This window comes from Seriola lalandi, unplaced genomic scaffold (genome assembly GCF_002814215.2).
Source record: "Seriola lalandi dorsalis isolate HSWRI2012SDOR001 ecotype SW California unplaced genomic scaffold, Sedor1 jcf7180002054673, whole genome shotgun sequence".
NCBI classification, from domain to species: Eukaryota; Metazoa; Chordata; class Actinopteri; order Carangiformes; family Carangidae; genus Seriola; species Seriola lalandi.
In genome coordinates this window covers 860,535-882,574 of record NW_019525226.1, presented here as the reverse complement: position 1 = coordinate 882,574, position 22,040 = coordinate 860,535, and the positions used below count along the sequence as shown (strand labels likewise).

General features: G+C 39.1%; 1 protein-coding gene across 1 annotated transcript in view; it reads right to left on the bottom strand.

Moving 5' to 3' along the window:
- Window positions 1-358: 358 nt before the first annotated feature.
- kdrl (kinase insert domain receptor like) overlaps window positions 359-22,040 on the bottom strand; it is a 44,572-nt gene continuing 22,890 nt past the window's right edge. The window contains exons 16-30 of the mRNA XM_023421655.2: window positions 21,832-21,938; window positions 21,218-21,347; window positions 20,586-20,690; window positions 18,588-18,701; window positions 18,277-18,365; window positions 17,952-18,105; window positions 17,118-17,215; window positions 16,356-16,478; window positions 15,950-16,061; window positions 13,070-13,169; window positions 10,324-10,429; window positions 9,112-9,236; window positions 6,225-6,303; window positions 5,595-5,698; window positions 359-2,645 (exon numbers count right to left, since the gene is read on the bottom strand). Of these exons, the coding sequence (XP_023277423.1) occupies window positions 2,447-2,645; window positions 5,595-5,698; window positions 6,225-6,303; window positions 9,112-9,236; window positions 10,324-10,429; window positions 13,070-13,169; window positions 15,950-16,061; window positions 16,356-16,478; window positions 17,118-17,215; window positions 17,952-18,105; window positions 18,277-18,365; window positions 18,588-18,701; window positions 20,586-20,690; window positions 21,218-21,347; window positions 21,832-21,938 (1,745 nt within the window). The 3' untranslated portion in view covers window positions 359-2,446. The remainder of the gene's footprint in view (window positions 2,646-5,594; window positions 5,699-6,224; window positions 6,304-9,111; window positions 9,237-10,323; window positions 10,430-13,069; window positions 13,170-15,949; window positions 16,062-16,355; window positions 16,479-17,117; window positions 17,216-17,951; window positions 18,106-18,276; window positions 18,366-18,587; window positions 18,702-20,585; window positions 20,691-21,217; window positions 21,348-21,831; window positions 21,939-22,040) is intronic.

Here is a 22,040-nt window from a genome sequence, read left to right as displayed (position 1 = left end):
CACTGTTTTACAGAAACCCATTAGGAGTTTTGAAGAATATCAGAAAAAGCATGTGCACAATTGATGTGTTCAATTGAAGAAACAAAGTATTGGACAAATGTAACTTTTGGCCTGATGATGGCGCTAGATGGAAAGCCAGGAATCAACAAAGTTCACAGATGTAATCCATCTAATAGTGGTCAAGACATTTTTATTATACTGAACCACAAATGTGAACCTTATGGTGGCGCTAGAAGAAGAGTCCGGGATCGTCAAAGTCATTGGGATTTATCTATTCAAAACTCTTAGAGCCACGGTGCAGTGTAAATATGTTTTCCTCAAGTAAGTGTTTAAAACATTTATGAGTCGAGACTTCAAGTAAAGTATAAATATATAGATCTTTATTCATTTATTTACTTCATATGCTCAGTTAACAGTGTTGGGGAACATTACTTTCATTAAAGCTAACTTGTTACACTACATGAACAAAACAGGAAAAACTAGGATGATGTATGACCTGCTGCAGGAACCATTGATCATAGTGATGTATGAAGGAATGCAATAAAATCCAAATACTAATAATTAATCTTTGCATTCAGACTGAAATCTTTGATTGTTATTGTGATAGCAGTAACTAAGATAATAGAACCAAAATTTAAGACAAGGTTATAAACAGTGAACATGATGTTAGGATGGCAAGAATTAATACAACAAATACTGCAAACATTAGTTTCCTACTATGTACTAGAGTTAAGAGTTAAATAAAACACAAATAAAATCAGAAATCTTTGTAACATGTGACCCTCAACACTGTTTCATAATAATATACCTTTAGAATACAAAAATTATACTTGATATAAAGTATCAGTGCATAATCACTTCCTCCCCACATAAACAAAACCAATTGGTCCACAAATAAAACGTCATTTTGGGATTCAAAATATCCATTTAACACTGTAGTTTACTCACTGACAAATACTGTGTTCTTTAGTCATTAATAAGCTCAAGCTAGCCACATTACAACAGGGTGTGTGCACAGTAACACATGAGCATGAATGAAGGTTTGGTCCACAATATGTTCAACACATCCTGAATCTTGAATAAACTGACCAAAATGCTGTTAAAACACGGAGATTTTACATGTTAAAATATAACAACAGTGAACCAGAGCAGACTGGTGCTAACTTCACACACGTAGAGTTTTTGTAGCCTGCCCTGCAAGCTTTATTAACACTTAGCACAAGACGAAGGACGGAGAATATCCACATACATGTTTCTACAGAGGCAGATTCCCTCAACTTTACTATCAGTGAATACAGCAGCACAAACAGCTTTTAAGTGTGGAATTAATTAAGTGTGGAATGTGATATTAAGTGTTGATTATCAGGAAACTTGAGTTGGAAAGTTCTTTGGTTAAAATCTGAGGCTAAGTAGACACCAGGTTTTTACAATCTAAATAAATACACAATTTATTTTACTAGTGCTTTCTGAATAAACCGTTCGGTCTTGTTCTAATTCAATTTCTACACAAGAAAATAAACAAATCTGGTTTCCTTCTCACTTTCTTTTAAATTTAAAGACAAAAAAATTGAAGCTTCTTCAATAACAAATCTGGATCTGATGGAGGAAACTGAATATAGAGTAACTCTTCCTTTAAATGCTTTCATGGTCAAGCTGAAATGTAAAATCTTAAGCCGTCTGGTGTTACTCTCAGCTTTACCCTGTTTCCTCCATTAACCTGTGATTTTTCATTACCCGGAGAGCTTAAAAAACATCCACCAGTACATGACAGAGCACTTGCTCTCCTCTGCCACTCTGGATCAACCTGAGATAATTGAACTGATAATTTTATGGAATTACAGGCGCTATGATACTTCAAATTAGAGACTTTTCACAATTTATAGTTAATTTGAGTTTTTCATCTGCTTTTTGCTTTGAGCAAAACTGAACTTTACCTTTACTAACTAAATTATTTTCAAATTTTTTGAAAAAAAAAAAAATAGTCTCAGTATAATTTGAAAAGCCTCAGCTATCCCCTCTCCATTTATCATAAAAGGCTGTAGTTAGTACAGATCTGCGGTAAAGTTGGAATCATGGTGGTTTGTTTTCACAGTAGAGCAAAGAAATACCTGAGCCTGTTTTCAGCTGTTTGACAAATCACAGTGAATGTGGAGCGGACCAGCAGCATTTACATCTGTCTGAAAACTGGAAAGGAATCAACAGTCTACAGGTTTTTCTTTTGTTGCACAGCAGACGCCCTGGAAGTTAGAGGATGCAGAGGTTATGGTTGAGTAGAATCATGAGTTGTTTCAGAGCGTCTTTTTCTAAACGGTTTAAGAGGGAATCTCATGGGTTTTCCTCTCAAACGTTGCTACAGAACAGTCCAGAGATAAGAGTCAAAACAGAGGAGAACAAAGCAAAGGCCTTGAGGCTACCAAGTCAGATTCTCCAGGGGTAAAGCAGGAGGTTACACAGGTGGGGTGGAGTAGCGCACCACATAGTTGTAGTCCGGCGGGGGGCTGTGACACTCCAGGCCAGCGTCCAGAGCTGAGTCATCCAGGGCCGAGTCGTCCAGGCTGAAGTCCAGAGAGGGAACTGTAGTTGGGTACTTCTCCTTCTCTGTGTCGCACAGCACAGACTCTTTACTCTTACTCACTGCCTTCATCCTAAAAACACAAAGATTCACATGCTTAAAAACGACTAAAAACACAAATAATCTATCACTGCAATGACAGGAATTTGACACAGAGTGATGCTTTTATCTTCGTCTATACTGGAACTAATAGTTAGTGGGAACGCTATGAACCAGCTTTTCCTCATTTTTTCTGTCCATGAAAACACAGATGCAGCCAAATAAGCGGATAATGGACAAATCATCAGGCTTGTACAATAAACAGACTAATGCAAAGTGCTAATTGCAAAAACACTGGAAAACAAATATGACACAATAGACACAACAAATCAGCATGGCGTGACAGGATGATCTGTTGACATCCTGACCAAGACATGACACTGCACGCAAATTGACCTCAAGGCTTTTCTAAAAACAAATTCTTCCGTCCTCATGAAAAAATATTCACAGCCCTCATGCAAAGGCTTTTGATATTATTGCAGCATCTGTGGAATGATTCTGATGAAACTTTTCTTTTTTTTAGAAACACTGCTGCAGTCATTGTGGATGGATAAACAACCAACTTTGAAGGTCCAGTGTGTAGAGTGGGATCTATTGGCAGAAATGGAATATAATATTCACAATTATGTTTTCATTGGTGTATAATCACGTGAAACTGTGAATCGCTGTGTTGTGTTTGGCGTAAAATGAGCCTTTCATATCAACGCAGGAAGCAGGTCCTTTTCCAGGGATGGTGCACCACCATCTTCCTACAGTAGCCCAAAATGGACAAACCAAACACTGGCTCTAAAGATGGCCTTTTGTGTTTTATGTTACCTGTGGCCACTGTAGCTTTTCCTATAGGGGTATTTGAAGTGTATTTACTTGAATACCTTGCAGTGTGCAGCCTCACTAAATGTCACTAAATCCTACACACTGGTCCTTTAATTTATTGTGAATAAAAAGTCTGTTTTCCTCAAGACAACTTGACTTGATCACTCGCACAATAGAGGGCTGCTTGATATTTTTGATCTAAGAAGTGCCCCTTGTGAAGCTGTACAATCAGACAAACTTTTCCTCATTCATGTATGATGTAATCAATCATCCTGAGCTTTTCTGCTTCATTTGATGCTCAGAATATGAGTAATTGCCTCTTATTGTCTTCGGAGGTTGCCAAGGGATTCTAGAGCTCCTCTCTTGAGGCCAAAGGGTCAGAGCCCGGCGGGGGGAAGTGATGCCGCTACACTGGAATTCTGTCGTGATGAATAAACTACCTGGTAAACTAAGCATCAAAAACAGTGAACAATAGTGTTGTCTTGCCAATACCAAGCACAAGGTTAGGGTACAGTTGGCAACTGAACAACGGGAAACAAGATGAGTCAGGTCGAAAATCATCATAATCTTTTCCCTGAGCTGAAACAATTTGTAAATTAATTGTTTAAATCGTTTTTAAAGAAAGAATGCCAAATATTTAGTGGTTATAGATTCAAATGTGAATATTAGCCGGTTCTATCACTGTTCGATGATAGTATGAAATAATATTGTTGACTGTTGGTTGTACAATACAGGACCAGTTTTTGTTCTGATTTAGGATTTTCAGTTTTGTGTCCTGAAAATTTACTACATTTTCAACATCCTCACTGGGGCAACTTCCTTGGCAATAATGTTCAACCAACACTGACTGAAAGTTGTGTTGTGAGCTATTGGTAAAAAGAGGGCAGGCTAGAAGAGTGGTGAAGGCAAAGGAAGCAACAGGTGGACCTAAGCTACACAAAAGATCCACAGCGCTATAGCTAACAGGGGAGGCCCTTGTAAACCCTCCTAAGTTCAAAGGTGGCAGTGATTGAGTGGTTGCCCAGCAAGGAAGTCCTCCCCTCAAAATATAGATAATTCTCCGCATGCCTAGGTTGATTCTCTCTGCCACGCTGAGGCCCTGATGACACAAGCAGGCCTTAAATGTGTCTAGGTTGCCTGAACTTCAGGTTTTGCAATCTAAACTACAGGATATGTGTGGGTGTTTGTAGAAGTTTGCACACTTTCCACTTAATCTCAAAAGAGATTCAGGAAACAGATGATGATTTAATTTACTGCTGTTCCTCCTTTAATTTTTTAAGTGGGAGTCATAATACTTTGAAGGAGTATTAATAGCTGCTACTGTGCAGGGAACAGCAGAATAATGCCAAAAGGTTTAAAGTGCAATTACTTAGTACAAGGGTTTGACCCTGTAAATTAACCCTGCCACTGAGCTGCTGTAAACTCAGTATGAAAGCCTTTAGACACCTACAGAGACAGTAATGAGAAAAAGATTTACAGAAATTTGATTCAGATTTGACTTTATCATAAAATAACACGTAAAGTGAGAACATATTGTCTCAGTGTCTTTTTTTCCTTTACAGTTTTATATACTTGCCCTAACAGAATCCACATCTTAAAGCCATCAAATGCTCCACAGGATTTTGGAGTATATATAATCTGTCTACGTCACTCTTTTGAGATTATGTGTTTTTGTTACCCAGCATCAGACTATAGAAGACAACCATGACTCATAAGTTAAAACAGTCTGGGAGGTATCTCATTCAGGGCTCTTTAAGTGAAAACAAAGAGGTTTTAGTGTGCACTCTTAAAACAGCCAAACCTCAAGTGACGCAGCCGCGCTGCTTTTGTTCTCAGTCTTTCAGTTTGTCACGTTCAAGCCTTTTCCCTCGCACTTCTCCTTTGTGCTGCTGTCCCTCACGCATGGTTTCTTCAGACAAAAGGGAAAACTAGCCGCTGACTTCTTTTTAAGACAGAAGAAACTTCTGTGTGTGTGTGTGTGTGTGTGTGTGTGTGTGTGTGTGTGTGTGTGTGTGTGTGTGTTGTATGACAGTTATAGTGTCTACATTCCAACACAGTGGGGAGGTTTCCAAGCAGGTATTTTGAAGTCTCCTCCAGTGTATTTGTTTGTGTTGATTTGATTTGTGTTGATTTGTGTTGAGGAGTGTAATGTGAGGTGCAGTGTACGTACGCTAGAGCCATGATGCTCAGAGGTCGACCTGCCAACGATTCGAGGCGCTTCAGTGTGTTCATGTTGTCAGAGGAGAGGCCCATCCCGCTGTCTGACTGGCTGTCCTGATGATGATGGAAAGACAGATAACAGTGGATAATTAAAACACCACATAGCATCTTTTAATTTTTATTACCTGAAGACAAATACATTTCTTAACATGAGTAAATGAATACATTTTATTTCTATAGAACCTTTCAGAACCATAGTTACAAACTGCTTCACAGGTGCACATAAAATATGATAGCATTAAATATAAAAATAATTACATTAAAATCGAACCAAGTGACAAGGCACTCCAGACCGGACAGCCAGAGAAGAAATTAACTTATCAACGTATCAACAACCACTATGAACTGTTTGTTTGATAGATAGGATTGAAACCAATTTCAATAAGTTAAAAATTCACCCTAAATCCAAAATAATTTTTTGTCCTCTCATATAGTTCAAATGATATTTGATTAATGTTCTGGTGTGGAGTTTCAAATTAATGTCACATGCCTGTTACCTAACTAATTGCTTGGTTTAGGGAAAGTTGAAGTGCATATGTCTGTCTCTGGTGTAGTCTGTGTGTCAGGCTGAAAAACTTACCCCGTGGTTCTCTTCTGTCCCGCTCTCCATGGTAACATCGTCAAAGGTTTTCACACTAGCAGGGCGGATCTTGATGTTCCTAGCAAAAAAATCATTTCCAGGGTAAGTCTCCAAAATATCCTAAGATGTTCTGTTTCTGTTCAGAGAACCATTTTATTACGCCGGAGCCAAAAGGCAAAGTTCAGCAACAAAACTGCAGGAACTTAATCACTTAGATCAACAATACGTATCATCTGTGACAATGTCCTTTGAAAACACACCTTGTTTACTTTGCATTTCAACACTCAGCGGCTAAAACGACTGCTTAATTTAGCTTAAGGGGTAACTGTCATTACTGCTTTTCAACACCTCCTCAATAACCACACTTGGAGGACTTGTGAAAACCCAACACTTTAACAAATATTATTTTAAGTGGGCATAAATCTTGAAGCTAGCTATATGGTTTTTGGGGAAATTCCTCACAGGAGCCACAATACTGAAAGTTCTCTGGCCATCGAACTTCCGTGTCTATATTTCTTATCATGTACCCATCAGGTTTCTCATTGTACTCAGGTCAGACCTAAATGTTCTCCTTGTAGAGCTTAGTCTGAGTGCCACAGGAACAATAATTGTTTTGGATATTGTTCAGTGCAAAGTGGGAAGATAATTTAGGCATTTCCTTTGGAAAACAATTCAGCACTGCTTACCTTTAACAATCTGAGGATAGATTTACATGTCTTTAAAATAAGGGGATTTATGTTGAATTTAAATACACTGAAATCAGATGCAGATTTGAGCCAGTCTACAGCCATGTTCACAGCTTGGTGGTGCTGTTCTTAGAAAGTGGTGCTTTGAGTTGAGTGCTAAACATCAGCATGCTAACCTGGTCACAAAATTACATTTTTGAGCTGCTGATGGTGCTAGATGAAAGGGTCATAAAATGACTAGTTAGTTATCCTGAGAGGAACGTGAATATTTGTACCAAATCTTATGGGACAAAAATATTTTATTTATTTATATATATATATATATATATATATATATACATATATATATATATATATATATATATATATACACACACATACATACACACACACATACATATACATACATACACACACACACAGTACTGTGCAAAAGTTTTAGGCAGGTGTGAAAAAATGCTGTAAACTAAGAATGCTTTCAAAAATGGAAGTCTTAATAGTTTATTTTCATCCATTAACAAAATGCAGAGAATGAACAGAAGAGAAATCTATATCAAATCAATATTTGTTGTGACCACCCTTTGCCTTCAAAACAGCATCAATTTTCCTAGTTACACTTGCACACAGTTTTTGAAGGAACTCGGCTGGTAGGCTTTTCCAAACATCTTGGAGAACTAACCACAGATCTTTGGATGTAGGCTTCCTCAAATCCTTCTGTCTCTTCATGTCATCCCAGACGGACTGGATGATGTTGAGATCAGGGCTCTCTGGGGGCCATACCATCATTTCCAGGACTTCTTGTTCTTCTCTACGCTGAAGATATGATCTTAATGACATTGGCTGTATGTTTGGGGTCATTGTCCTGCTGCAGAATAAATTTGGGGCCAATCATACGCCTTACTGATGGTGTTGCATGATGGATAAGTATCTGCCTGTATTTCTCAGCATTGAGGACACCATTAATCCTGACCAAATCTCCAACTCCATTTGTAGAAATGCAGCCCCAAACTTGCAAGGAACCTTCACCATGCTTCACTGTCGCCTGCAGACACTCATTATTGTACCGCTCTTCAGCCCTTCGGTGAACAAACTGCCTTCTGCTACAGCCAAATATTTATTTATTTTGTTTTTGTGCATAGTTGAGTCGCTTGGCCTTGTTTCCATGTCGGAGGCTGGCTTTTTGGCTGCAACTCTTCTATGAAGACCACTTCTGGCCAGATTTCTCCGGACAGTAGATGGGTGTACCTGGGTCCCACTGGTGTCTGCCAGTTCTGAGCTGATGGCACTGCTGAACATCTTCAGGTCTCGAAGGGAAATAAGCTTGATGTGTTTTTCATCAGTTGCACTAAGTTTCCTTGGCCGACCACTGCGTCTACGATCCTCAACGTTGCCCATTTCTTTATGCTTCTTCAAAAGAGCTTGAACAGCACATCTTGAAACCCCAGTCTGCTTTGAAATCTTTGTTTGGGAGAGACCTTGCTGATGCAGTATAACTTCCTTGGGTCTTGTTGCTGTGCTCAGTCTTGCCATGGTGTATGACCTGTGATATGAAACTGTCTTCCACAACCTCACCTTGGTAGCAGAGTTTGGCTTCATCCAGTTTTAAGCCTCCTACACAGCTGTTTCTGTTTCAGTTAATGACTGCGTTTCAACCTACATGTGAAATTGATGATCATTAGCACCTGTTTGGTATAATTGGTTGATCATACACCTGACTATAATCCTACAAAATCCCTGACTTTGTGCAAGTGTACCTGTAAGAATTGATGCTGGTTTGAAGGCAAAGGGTGGTCACACCAAATATTGATTTGATTTAGATTTTTCTTTTTGCTCACTTTGCATTTTGTAAATTGCTAAAAAAATAAACAATTATTATTTATATTTTTGAAAGCATTCTTAGTTTACAGCATTTTTTCACACCTGCCTAAAACTTTTGCACAGTACTGTATATATTTAAACACTTGTGAAAAAGATATGTAATAAAAGCAGGATATTTTACAGTTTAACAATAAACTTCCATCCAATAGTTGTCACAATATTTCAGTTTGGATCAAAGTGGTGGAATAACCAATTGCCATCCATTGAGCTGTGTCACTCAGCACTGGGAAGACTAGATAAAATAGCAGCACCTCCTCAAGTTCATTAGAGTTTCAGGTATCGGTTAAGTAAACTAGCCAGTGAACAAGGATCCATTTTCTCACCAGTTGCTCCCTGAGTCGCAGTGGGAGGTTGGTTGTGTGGGTGTCTCCTCTGACAGCACTGTGTTGGACGGGTCTCCCACCTTAGCCAGCAGGGCTGTGTTGATGGGTATGTAGTGCTTCCCATCCTAAATCAACCACACAGAGACAAAACATCTAAAATCACACAATTATGCTTCCATGACACAAATTATAAAGACACAAGGGGCTTAATTAGGTTGATACATCCACGTCACGTGGCGAGCAGCCAAAGAAATTAAGGTCATGCAGAATAAATCCAATGCAATGATGTCAGAGAAGCCGACAGAGTCTGTGACCAGCCGTTCTGCACTGTAACAGTAGCTTTATTAATGAGAGTCAAACCCCTTCACTGTTCCAGTCTGAACTGTTTCTCACGAAGATAGCTTTTACCTACTCATTTGTAATGCAACATGCTGTAGTTTTCATGTGATGTGATGTGTGACCTTGTCTTTATCTTGTATTACTTCACTGGACTGTGTAGTCTTTGCAGGAGAAGTAAAAGATAATTCATTTTCTTCCTCAATGTCAAATGTTCTATCAGCAGAGATAGCTGATGCTGAGGGCCCCTCTTTCTTTAGTTTCCATTCATCAACTTCAGTAACATCTTGTTATTCTTTAAATGTCAGTCCCTTGTTAAGTTACATGGCACAGTGCCATAACTTATTTTGTGCTGTGTGCTTCAAGGTTCCATCTGATCCAAAACAGACACGGAGAAAACCCTTAAAAAAACACATTAATATGTAAAAAAAAAATTAAGAGACTTAATCTGAAAGGGTCCCAAGGTTAGTGAAACCCAGTCCAAAATTGATCCAATAACCCGAACACACCCAAACAGGGAGAGAACTCACTGACAACAGTGTGATACACCACCATACTCAAAAAGAGCAGCAACACATGTCCATGTGTTTCAGAGCTCAGGTTGAATCTGCTTGGATACACTCTTGACGTGGACACAAGATATGCAGCAAAAGAAAGTGTCCATGCTGAACCCTTGGTCAGATGTCAAGCCTTTTTGATGTTTTTTGTAATTAATTTAGCTAAAACTGTTCTGTAAACCGAAAATTTGGTCAGGAAAGTGATATCACGTTTTTTCCTGCTGTTGTTGATACAAACCTACAATAAGGACTGAATTTTGAATGTGGAACTCTATATAAACATACAGTGTTTGAATATTACAAAACAAGACTTTCATACCTGCTGCACGCTGGCTTGAAGCAGGTCTCCCAGCCTTTCCACCAGCTCAGTGAAGGTAGGTCGCTCCTGTGGCTCCCCGTGCCAGCAGTCTAACATGGTCTGATATCTAAGAGCAGAGAATATACCACTGAGCAAACACTGTGATAAAAACACACACAAATCCTCAGCATGCTATATGGACACACTCTGAATGGTAATACCAAGAACAACAGACAGTATATTTGGGTTGATGTACTGTAAAATCTGACTAATTTTGTGCATTATTTAGCACCTTTAATAGGAAAAAGAGCTACCTCAGGATTTCTAGTCCTTTGTCTTTTCATCTTCAATAACCAAACCCCTATGCATTGAACGACCACATCTGGGTCACCTCTAGATTGACTGTCATCTAGAACATTTGTCCATACTCTTTTCTCCGTGTTGAAGTGATCCTGAGCCTCTGGGGTTGTATCTGATTTTCTACTGGTCTTGGGTGTGAAGACCAGTGAGAGCATACAGCCTCGCTCAGGTCTCTGACAAGCTGTCAGCGTCTCTCTCCATGTGGCAAGACTCAGAGCCTTTATGTGAGTTTCCATCGCAATGGTCTGTCTCATTTTGTGGAGGAATTTAGAAACCGAGCACCATGGCTGCTGTTTAAGTTACGTTCACAGCATGTTACTGATTCAGATCGGTTGGGGATGGATCCCTATCCTGTTTCTGTTGCAGCCAGCACTACTCTCCCAACAGAAATGTTAAGTTTTATGTCAGTAAACTATTTTTGGCATCATATTCAGTTAATCTCAAGGTTGAAGACTTGGAAAAGCAGATGTTTGGTTGCTGCTGTATTGACCCAGCTCTTCTCTCCATCTGTATTTGTGTGCAGAGCATCTAGGCCCAGCTGAAAGAAGCTAAGTGGCTGCGATTCTCATGTTAAGGTAGAGGGTAGAGTATACTTGTCCAGGTGGTAGCCCTCCTAATGGTGACAGGATGTGGGGAGCATGATCACAGCCTTTATGCATATAATTCAGGGAGGAAGTAGACACATTGTATGACTACACAATTTAAATCACATTTCCTGCCTGGTCTGTAATGAGAATAAATAGCCTCCCCCTGCATGTTTTGGGTCTTGAGGGAGTGCAGTGTTTCTGAGGGAGGTGCGATTCTGTATAATTGAGCTTCTTTGTCCGGTTGGTCATGTGGGGTAAGATGGGAAGTGAGCATCCTATTTATTGTCCTCCCACTCTCTGAGCAGCATCCGCTAAATTCTTCTGCAATGCATCAGGACGGGGGATCTTATTAATAGGCTGTAGACAACATTCCTGATGAATCATTGCTGCAGTGGCGCAGATTAATTGCTCAACACTGCCTCCAACCTCATGTGCTTTTTATCATTCATATATTACGAATTTGGGGTCAGGTTCAAAGTGTCAAAACCTGGGTTTAGGAACAGGTGGGATCAACTGCAGACCTCTCGAGGGGATCTGCAGATTTCACCCCACTGACTCTGACTGTATTACTATGCATCTCATTTTAACTGATATCAGCAGGTTTCATCTTGGCTTTAAATTAGAGGCAGCCCTCACAGTCTTGCTGCATGAAAAATATAATATCTGGCAGTTCTATTTTCATCAATGGACTGTCTGAACCAAGATGGAAAGTATAAGAGATTCTTGGCACCGCTGGGTCTGCATCTATAGATCATCTGCTCTGACTGAAAACTATGGTCTGGGTTAGATTTTGTGTATCATATCCAATCACAGTCTCCTTTGTAAAGCTGATAAATTCATTCAGTTAGTTCTACTTGGCAAAAGTTGCTTTAAAACTCTGGACCTTTAGTTACCACATCATTATTAAGCAGAAGTGCAGCATTATGCTTTCAAAACAAATAAAATTTGTGAAGTCTGACTATATGAGTCATTTTAAATTAAAACCAGACACAACATATGCACATATGTTAGGGTAAGACCCAGTTGCAGAGCTCAGACTGTGCAGCCCATAAATCTGGTTCGGCTACACATAGTACAAAAGAGTAGTATTCTTATTAAAAAAACATTTGTCTAGCTGTATCACTGACTGGCAGCACTGACACCAAAGAAGAGAACTCTCTGTCCTCCCACAGATACTTATGTCCTGGACCATCCATCAGCCCCTTCTCAAAAAAGTCTCAAGTCCATCTCTCCTCATTGCATTTAAACGTGCCTCTCAGTTACATCTGTCACACTGTCAGTCAGAAAATGCTTTAGAGCTTCAAGCTCGCCGCTGCTGAGCTAATCAGCAGCTAATGTTTCCTCCTGCAACATTTCAGAGCAGGGTTACCCATGATTCTTATCAGGCACCCCTGACCTGCTGATGCAGCCACAAAGAAACAATGCCTCCTCTCAGTTGTATATCGATATGGGAGGCTTTTACTTGCTGCCTTTACATTCTTGTTCTTTGTGAGCTGGCTGAGATAAACAAGACTTCTCTCACTATAGGAGACAGATTTAAATGAAACGATAGTTCAGTGGAATATGGGCCTTGTTTTCAGTGATTAAACTATATAAAACATAACTCTGACAAACAATAAAATGTTTGCAATCCTAGATTTTCAGTGACAGATTTACAGGTCAGGACAGATATCACCCAGCAAATCAATAGTTTTTGCTTGGAAATACAATCCACTTGACTGAAGTGGACAGCATGCAGGTACTTTTTACTTTGATTTCTTGTTTGTCCACTTTTGAACTCCACTCTTGGACCCCACTGTACATTTATTAGGAATACTCACATTTCAGAGGAAGAATATTCTGGTGCTCTCATCCTTGTCCCCTCTTTTAGCCTGCAGCAAAATTCTTCATCAATTTGCACCCCAGGGTACGGGGAGGCACCTGGGAGGGGAAAGAGGGGGAGAAGTTTATTACATTGATTCGTCGTACAAAAGAAAAGTGATGGGAAATATGATGTTTACATAATTATATGAGGGAATATGATATTAACATGGTAAAATCCAAATGTAACAGTATTGAGAAAGTTGAATTAGTCGTCTGTTGGAGGAAGGGAGAAAGAAAGAAAAGAAGGAAAAATTCTAACAGTGCCACGATTTATAAAGCTGGTTCTTGCCAATGTAATTTTCAAACTGTTGACACAAATTGCATGGACAAAGTGTTTTCAGAGTGGAGGAAAATTTAAGAAAGGAGAAGATTGTGAACTGCAGCCACAACAGTCAAATGAGTGATTTCTGTTTTAAAATGATTGGATGATGTAACTTTGGTTCCCTCATGACATACAGTGGTGTCCCCATTGTACAGTAACTGTATAATATTGTTATATTTGGACTGTTGAGACGAGAATCTGTCAAGTGTGTCACTCATCAACCAAAAGGGAACCACCGCTAATTTTATTTACTTTTGAACCCTAATGTTGGCAATAAAATTTGAATCTTGGGCCAAAGCTTCACGCTCTGCTCCCTGTGAAAACATACAGTCATACACTGAACCAACCTTTATCCAATATCCAATTTTGCTGGTTTTGGAAAATACATGTCCATTCTATTTAATCAACACAATTTCTGGACCCATTAAATAATATTTTTTGTGCTTGCTTGAATAACCCGCACACAACATAAAATACCATCGTTATAGCTTCCCAAATTCAAAGGGAAACCACAGATTTAGCTTTGCAGTGAATATGAAGAACTCTCAAGAGATAAAGCTTACTGGCTATTAAAAGAATTATATATGTAAACCTATAAAAGAGATATAAAGGTTCCAAACGAAACTAAAATTGACTGGAATTGTTGCAGTTTTTGTTCATTGTATTTTTAAGTTTTTTGTGTTTATGTTCAGTATGTTTTTATATCAATAGATTTACAATACTTTATTTGTATTTACTGTGAAATGTAAAATGTTCTGTGTCATTTTCTGGTGCAAATGAAAGAAAGTTTGTAGTGTACAGAGATGAACTTTTTCTATTGTATGTCATGTGCTCATGGTTTTTACATATAATGTTATATCATATCATACCTCAATGATGGTGTTTTATGATGAAGTAGAATCATCTGCCATCTAATGATAAGCCAAACATTTTCCAACATATGTACTGATATGGTGTATCTGACAAGCACCATGGGGACCTGGTTCACTTTTTGGCATCAACACTATACTAACAAGGTTTGGATATTTAATCCCACAAAACGGAACTGACACACTTTTGGTTCACAGAGTGATCTGAAAAACACACTTGGGTTACCCTGACCTCCGAACATGATCAGATTGCAAAGCTCACTTCTTTGCCATTTTTCTAAGTCATTTTGTATCTTTGTTTCCTGATTTATTTTTCTGAGGCCTGGCTAACACTACCCAGATGTGTAAGTGTTTCTTTAACGGAAAATGTGGTGAGAATGTGTCAAGAGTGAAGAGGAGGGAGAAAAAGACCAAGAAAAATAAGGAAAAAAAAAAGAGAGTGTCATAATGACGTCAGTGTGTTTTACATTTAAAAGAATATGCAATTTGACACACTTTTCTTTCAAATGCAGCGGGTGACGACAATGTATGGCAGTGTTTCAAAAGCAGCACAGTCAGAAAGTACAGCATAGCAATACATTCAACTTTGGTTCTCAGCTTTTTTACGCTTACTCTTATGTTTACCCTGCTTCCCATGGTGACATTTGAACATACAATATTTCATGTTGAGTCTTGCTATAGAAACATGTGGTGAGCTCTGTGCCACGGTGCAGAGGCAATCATGGACCAACGCACAAAGCTGTCTTAAAGGCTGCAGTGATTTCACAGCAGGGCCACACTTTTACACTGATCTGGCTGCTTGGTTACAGTGAGTTTGTGCTGCCAGCTGGGAAGAAATGCATAGCTTAAATAGGAGGTGTTCTCTCCTTTTAATGTCCCATGCCTGTACTAAAAATCACAGTCTGACTTCACTAATGTTTTTTGCACGAGTGGCATGAAAATAGTTTTTTCAGGCTAACAATGCAAGCCTAGGCCCTTTGTCCTCAAGGCACAATTACTTACTGAAGACAGTTATTACCCAGTGCATCTGGTGAGGCTGTATAGCCGGGGGGCACTGAGCGAGTCCACCAAGCTAAAGCTCTCTTCTCACTGAGCATCTCTAATAACAGAGCCCAGTGTTTAACTGAGATTCCAGGCTTTACGCATATGTGAGGATGTTGAGAATAAACACAAACTACAGGTAAATGTAAAGTGAATGTCAATATTTTCATTTCACAAGAAAATAATAGCTGTTTTTTCTGTATTTTTCCAACAGTATTCCATTTTATGCTGGTTTCAACTTGTTCCTAATATTTGTATTTGCAATAGAGGTTTTCATGCTGTTTACCCATTGGCAATTCTGCATTTTTGACTAATGTACCTACAGGTTTACCGTGGATAACTCTGGGTTTGGAAGCTGATAGTTGCCTCCTGTTACTTGAAAACTTACCTATCAAAAAATGTTTGTCAGGCGTGTTTAATAGCTAAGTCAAACTAGTATGACCCACCTTTGCAGCCGTGTTTGCAATTGTCACGTCCACATTTTTTTCTGCATGTGTGGTCGGGTGAGTTTTGCATAAGCAAGGTTCCTTTGCTCCCTTGTATGTTAAACAGTATGCAAGTGAATTATGAAAATAGTGCTGTCAGTGCTGAGCCATGACACTTACCCAGGGAGAAGATCTCCCACATGAGAACACCAAAAGACCAAACGTCACTCTGAGTTGTGTAGATCTTGTCAAAAATGGCCTCAGGTGCCATCCACTTGAGCGGTAGCCTAGCCTGTGCACAAGTATTGAAATAAGAAATAATTAACAGCCTTATCTCACCAGTATAGAGATCTCTCTTATCAATACCACCACTAATTATACTGTCAGATCGGTTCAAACTGTCTGAGCAGGTGCTACTTTTGATTGGATAAACAAATTTAGCCTCAAATTTCCATTTTTCTGTCCAGTTAGTGGTACATTTCTGTTTTGCATATTATTCATTGATGGAAATGCTCTTGAGCATTTTTTCAGCAAGACAGTAAATACCAGACAGCTGGAAACACTGTTAAGACTTTAATAAACTTACATCTCCTTTGCGCACATAATCCGGGTCTTTGTAGATGTCTCTGGCAAGTCCAAAATCACAAATCTTCACAACATTATTCTCAGAAAGCAGTATGTTTCGTGCAGCCAGATCACGATGGATGCACTAATGAAAAAAAAGGAATAAAATCTTATTCAGTATGACATTTACATATCATTTTCTGGATATAACTGACTTCCCAAAGCTACAGTATGGCAGCTTGCGGGAGCAACACATGGTCAAGTCATCAGTGATATTACAATGGAGGACGATGTGTTCTTTATCCAGGCTAAGAGATTGTCTGTAAAAGGTCATTTACAACAATGGCTTCATTCTCTAATCAGTCCCATCCTGTCTCCCTGAAATTATGAATGACTTTATATGAATGAGTTATAGTCTGTTATCCTTTAAAAACACTGGATTTACAGAGGTAAGATTATACAACAAGCAAATCAATCGCTGAGCTAAAATTAAGAGTTAAGTTGTGATTTTGCTGTCATTAACAATGTAGAAACACTGAACACGATTTGCATGCACAACAAATTTAGAATTTAGAATTTGACTAGTGTGAATCAACTTTGCTTGTTTAAATGCAGTAATAAACAAGGGTTAACATAGTAATCCTTCACTATTTTGGGCAAAATCTAAATCAAAATAACATCCTCTATAAATAAAAAAACCATTCCATTATATAATACAATTTATAGACTGGTTTTCATAATAGAATGCATCTTCCTATAGTGATTTATGTGAAGAAGATAATACCTTGCGTGAAGCCAAGAACTCCATGCCTTTTGCGACTTGGAAACTGTAGCAAATTAAATCCTCCAATGTCAGGACTCTCTTATATAAATCCTCAGATTCTGAAACAAAAGAACATAAAGCTTTCTCAGTTAAAATGGTGTTTCATAGTGGACATATATGGACTTTAAACTTAGAGCAATAATCCTACTCATCTAGCTGTGTTTTTAAATGCAGTCAGTGTGATTATCAGCTCTGTACACCTGTCAGATAAATCGGATTAGATGAAACAGTAACAATTGTAATGGGGAAACTGAAAATGTAAAGTCCCAGACTACTACACGTCATCTTAACAATTCATCCTGTCTTTAAAACATCCTTTACAGATGACAGATAAAACAAAATACAATTCTTCCAATTTTTCAGACGGCAGGTGAAACGTGTGGTTATGGGCCCTGTGTGCTTGGTCGGGGGTCTGAGAGAGGAACTCACAAGGAGTCCTTCCACTGGCCCACCTGAGTAAACAGCTAATCAAACCAGAAATAACACATGAGGAACAACATGGTCGACGTGCTGGTCCTGAGCTGGAGCACAAGAGCAGAGCAACACTAAGGCAAGGACAGGAAATAAACAGACGCCTCCCCAGACTCAGTGGGGTGACAGTGGCTCCTGCTGCAGTGATTGTACTGCTGAACAGGAGGAGGAAACGTCCCATAAGATTCAGGCTAGAAAACAATCTGAGGGGAGCTTTCATTCCTGGGCAGGAGGGGTGGAGCAGAGGTGAGGGGGGCAGGAGGGACAAACAGAGAGGGGAGGGGTGCGGGGGTTGAAGGGAAGCAAGACTTGCTTGGCCTTTACCTTCTTCCTCTTCCTCCGAGTCGCAGTAGCTCTTATCTTCGATGAACCCAGAGCTGGCTGAGCTTCCGGTGCTGGCCACACTCTCCAGGCGGCGCTTCATCAGCTCACTGAGCTCGCAGGATGATCCTGATGACACCACCTTACCGTCCTGGCGCTGACCAGCACACATATATCATGTTAAATGAATTGCTGCTGCTGACATGCTTGGGGCTTCTCTATAAGGTTGTCAAAACAGTCACTGCACGCTCACACTAATGAGCTCATTGCTAAAATGATGAGAAAGCAAGAGTTCTGGAAAGTCTAAATCATGCAGTTCGTGACTCACCTTGTACACGATAAAGTCATCTCTCTTGCTTCTCAAATAGTTGGACAAGTTACCATACTTGCAGAATTCCACTATCATCATCAATGGTCCTGTTAAGATGGTACATTTCTTATGATTATTCCTATGGCATGTAATAGTTCACAATAAAGAAAAGCAAGAAAGATAGAGATGACAATTTAAACCTAAACTGACACTTCAACAGGAAACATAACAGCAATTCTAATGTCCTTTTCTTATGCCCTCTGTTTTCCATACTTGAATATCAGAACAGTGGGATTGCATTTTATAACTTCCCCAGTAATAAAGCTCACCTCCAGGCTTCGTGCAGGCTCCCAGCAGGTTGACCACGTTCAGGTGATGGCCAATGTGGATCAGGATCTTTAACTCTGACATCAGAGCTTTCCGCTCATTTGACGTAGCACCTCCTGTAATAATGTAAACACATATGGAACTTGGTCAGAACTGGTTAGTATATCATTAAAACATCTTGACAAAATATACATTTTTAAGATTAATCTAGAGATGTTACATTCATGTATGCTTGGAAACCCAAACTGCATGAAAATATTATAATAACAATAAGAAAGACCATTTAAATAAATGAAATTAGCCAATTTCACAAGAAAATTTGGTTAATATTGTAGAAATATAATATCAAATATTATCAAAGATAATGTTATAAAAAGTCTACGCAGGTCTGTTATCATGTTGAAAGGTAATTTCATACACAGAAGGGCACAAACTTGCGTTCCCTTTCTATTACCTCAGGCATATTTCAAGACCTTGTTTACTGTAAACGGTATATAGTTGGAAACAAGTTTTGGATGCATGGGGAGAAATCAGTAAAAACTGAAAAAATATTAGCCTTGAGTTTGTTTAAGTTACCAACTCTAAAATCTCATACAGTATGGTAATAATATATGAAAACTCATACAAATCTTCATACCAAAACACGTACATATAATATCTACGGTGATGATACAGATGATGATATCGTCTCGCCTTGCTTAATGCATTTAAAGAAGAAATTCCGGCTTTGCAGTGTGCAAGGTCAGAGAAAGTGCAAAAAAAGAAGTGAACCATAGTTGCTGGATTACTGGAGAATTTAATTTGGAGAATTCATTAAATATGATGGAAAAATAATAATATTGCTTTAGGCCCAGTGATATGAAGCAGCTTTTGATGGAGGAAATCCTCACAGATAACTGCCAACAAAATTAGAGAAACAAAATGGGAGGTACTCACATTACATACCTGATTTCGAGAAGTCTTTGACTTGAATTACAAAAATCAAGATTTAGAGGTTGTTTTTTGTTGCTCCAATGAACCAGATATTTATGAGCTAGAAGCTAAAGGAGCCAGGGAAGCTCTCGCTAAACCACGGTCAATTTGAGGAGACCTGCTGCTTTCCATTAAGTTTGACCTACGACTAACAACAGCCAGAGTCTGTTCCTCTCAGAGAGCCTGTGATTTATGCTTAGACATGATTAATGCTATGACAGTGACCAGTATATCTAACCAACAACCATATTTTTCATCCTTACTCCTACATCATCCCCATATCACTGACCACTGTAGGTATTCTGTTTGCCTCTCTGGTGATGCAAGTTAAAAATTGATGTCATCCACATATAAAACTATCCTAAAGGAAATAGTTAAACATTTGTACTCTAAACTCTTTTTAGCTTCTTGGATTTCTGTTTTCATTTTGATCCAACATTTATGGTTTGTTATGAATATTTGGAAAGACTGGAATGGGATTGCAATGGGATTGTAAATAATTCCTGTTAAAAAAAGACTGAAGGCAGGGGATCATTTCCAAATGTTAGAGCCTCTGCAATGCAGAAAATGTAAACAGGGTTTTTATTCCTCATTTTGTTTCCTATCTTACACTTGTGAACTCTTCCTCACCTGCAGATCTTGGACATTCTGACCCAAGCAGCCAGAACTGCATACACTCAATCTCTTCATCAAGAACAGGGTTAGAGGTCTTAGCCTTTACCTCTAACTGCACTTCGCAAGGAACAGACATCGCATGCTTTGCTTTGAACCGATACGCTACACAAACATTAATTGCAGGCACATGTGGTGCTGTAGCTCATGAGTCTGTAACGTGCACAAGAAATAAATCCTCTGCAGAAATGACACATAGCTGATATTCATCTGCTATCCATACAACAGTAAATGCTGTGAGGTTTATGCTGGCCTGTCTGTCATGAATAATGAACCAGAGAGGCCATGCAGGCAAAAAGTGTATTATTATCCAATAATGTTGGATCAGTTAAAAAATTATGTTTTTGACATCCTACCTTTCAGCATTTTGACAGCAACAGTCTTGCAGGTTGAAAGCTTGTCGATCCCAAAGGCAGAAGCCTCCACCACTTTTCCAAAAGCTCCGTGGCCAAGAGTTTTGCCTTGAAAGGAAGAAAGTATTTGATAAGTGGGACGACATTAGAGCTTCCTGTCCCTAGAGCAGAAAAATTAGACTGGATTCCTTGTCAGTCAGGCTATGGGTGTGTAATTAAAAGAACACGCTGGGACTCTCATCACGAGGCAGTTATTCTAGAGAATTTATGGTTCATTTACGACTGGATGACAGCGCAGGTCACTGATAAATAATGACCCTGCACACCAGCTGCAGAGAGGGGTGACACCTATTCCATGTACATTAATGTGGCAATGTATTTTCTTACACTTTTAACCTTATGTTAAAAATATTACACATTTTGTCAGTACGGAGAGTTAGTAGTTTCAACTTGCCAGAAGCCTGAATTATGCAGCAAACCTCTTAAACTGATGTTATAACCTCATAAAAATTAAGAGGATGGCAAGCAAATAACTGTGTTTGTTTTACTTGATGCCTTATTATTGCCTGCGATATATGAAAATCTTTCAATATAAAAAATTTTTCCCCACGCTGGAAGAACTGCATGGTGCTCACCTAGTCGCAGGCGGTCACGGGGAAACTCCCATTTACTGCTGTCATACTGAAGGAGATCATTCTGCTCCTCGAGAGGACACTCATCAGGGTCAATGATGATTGATGGACCCATTTTATAATGTGCCGGTTGCTGAAGGTGTGAGAGGATAAAACATGAATTTCATGATTATCATGAAGACATTTTTGATAATGACAACCATGGAACAACTTATGACTCGTTTGAAGTGATCAGCAAGTAGTGAAAATGTTGACATGAAATTCTTGCTCTATGCACATACTTGAAAGGACATAAGTAATGACCCCACACACTGGCTGCACGGAAATTCTTGTTCTACGCACATGACTGCACTAAAGGCACAAAAATATTTCCTCGCTGTTTTTGTTATACAAGCACATTATGTTCTCTTTTAAGGCCATATCCTACATACAACCACTTCCCAAATGTTAGGAAATGTGGAAATCATAAACACTTGCTAAATTTATCCTTCCATTAAACTGTATTTTACAAGAGGCCTGAGTCAGTTGCTTCCACACAGTCATTAGATCAAGAACATCAAAAATAAATGCTAATCTCATTTGGTTTCTGGGGGGAAAAAAGTGATGTACAGCCTTACCTTCCTTAACTTGCGGATGAAGAGGATAAGCATGAGCCAGAGGAATGTGGCTGCAGCTCCCGTGCACACCAGAATTATTACCTCAACGTTTGGCTTCCCTTCATCCCCTGGAAAGAGAAGACCTGTTGTCAACTCCCAGACGTCTTTGGCAAAAATCACTGTGTACTTTTCGTGATCTCATGAGTTGTCATAGTATATTGACAAAGATT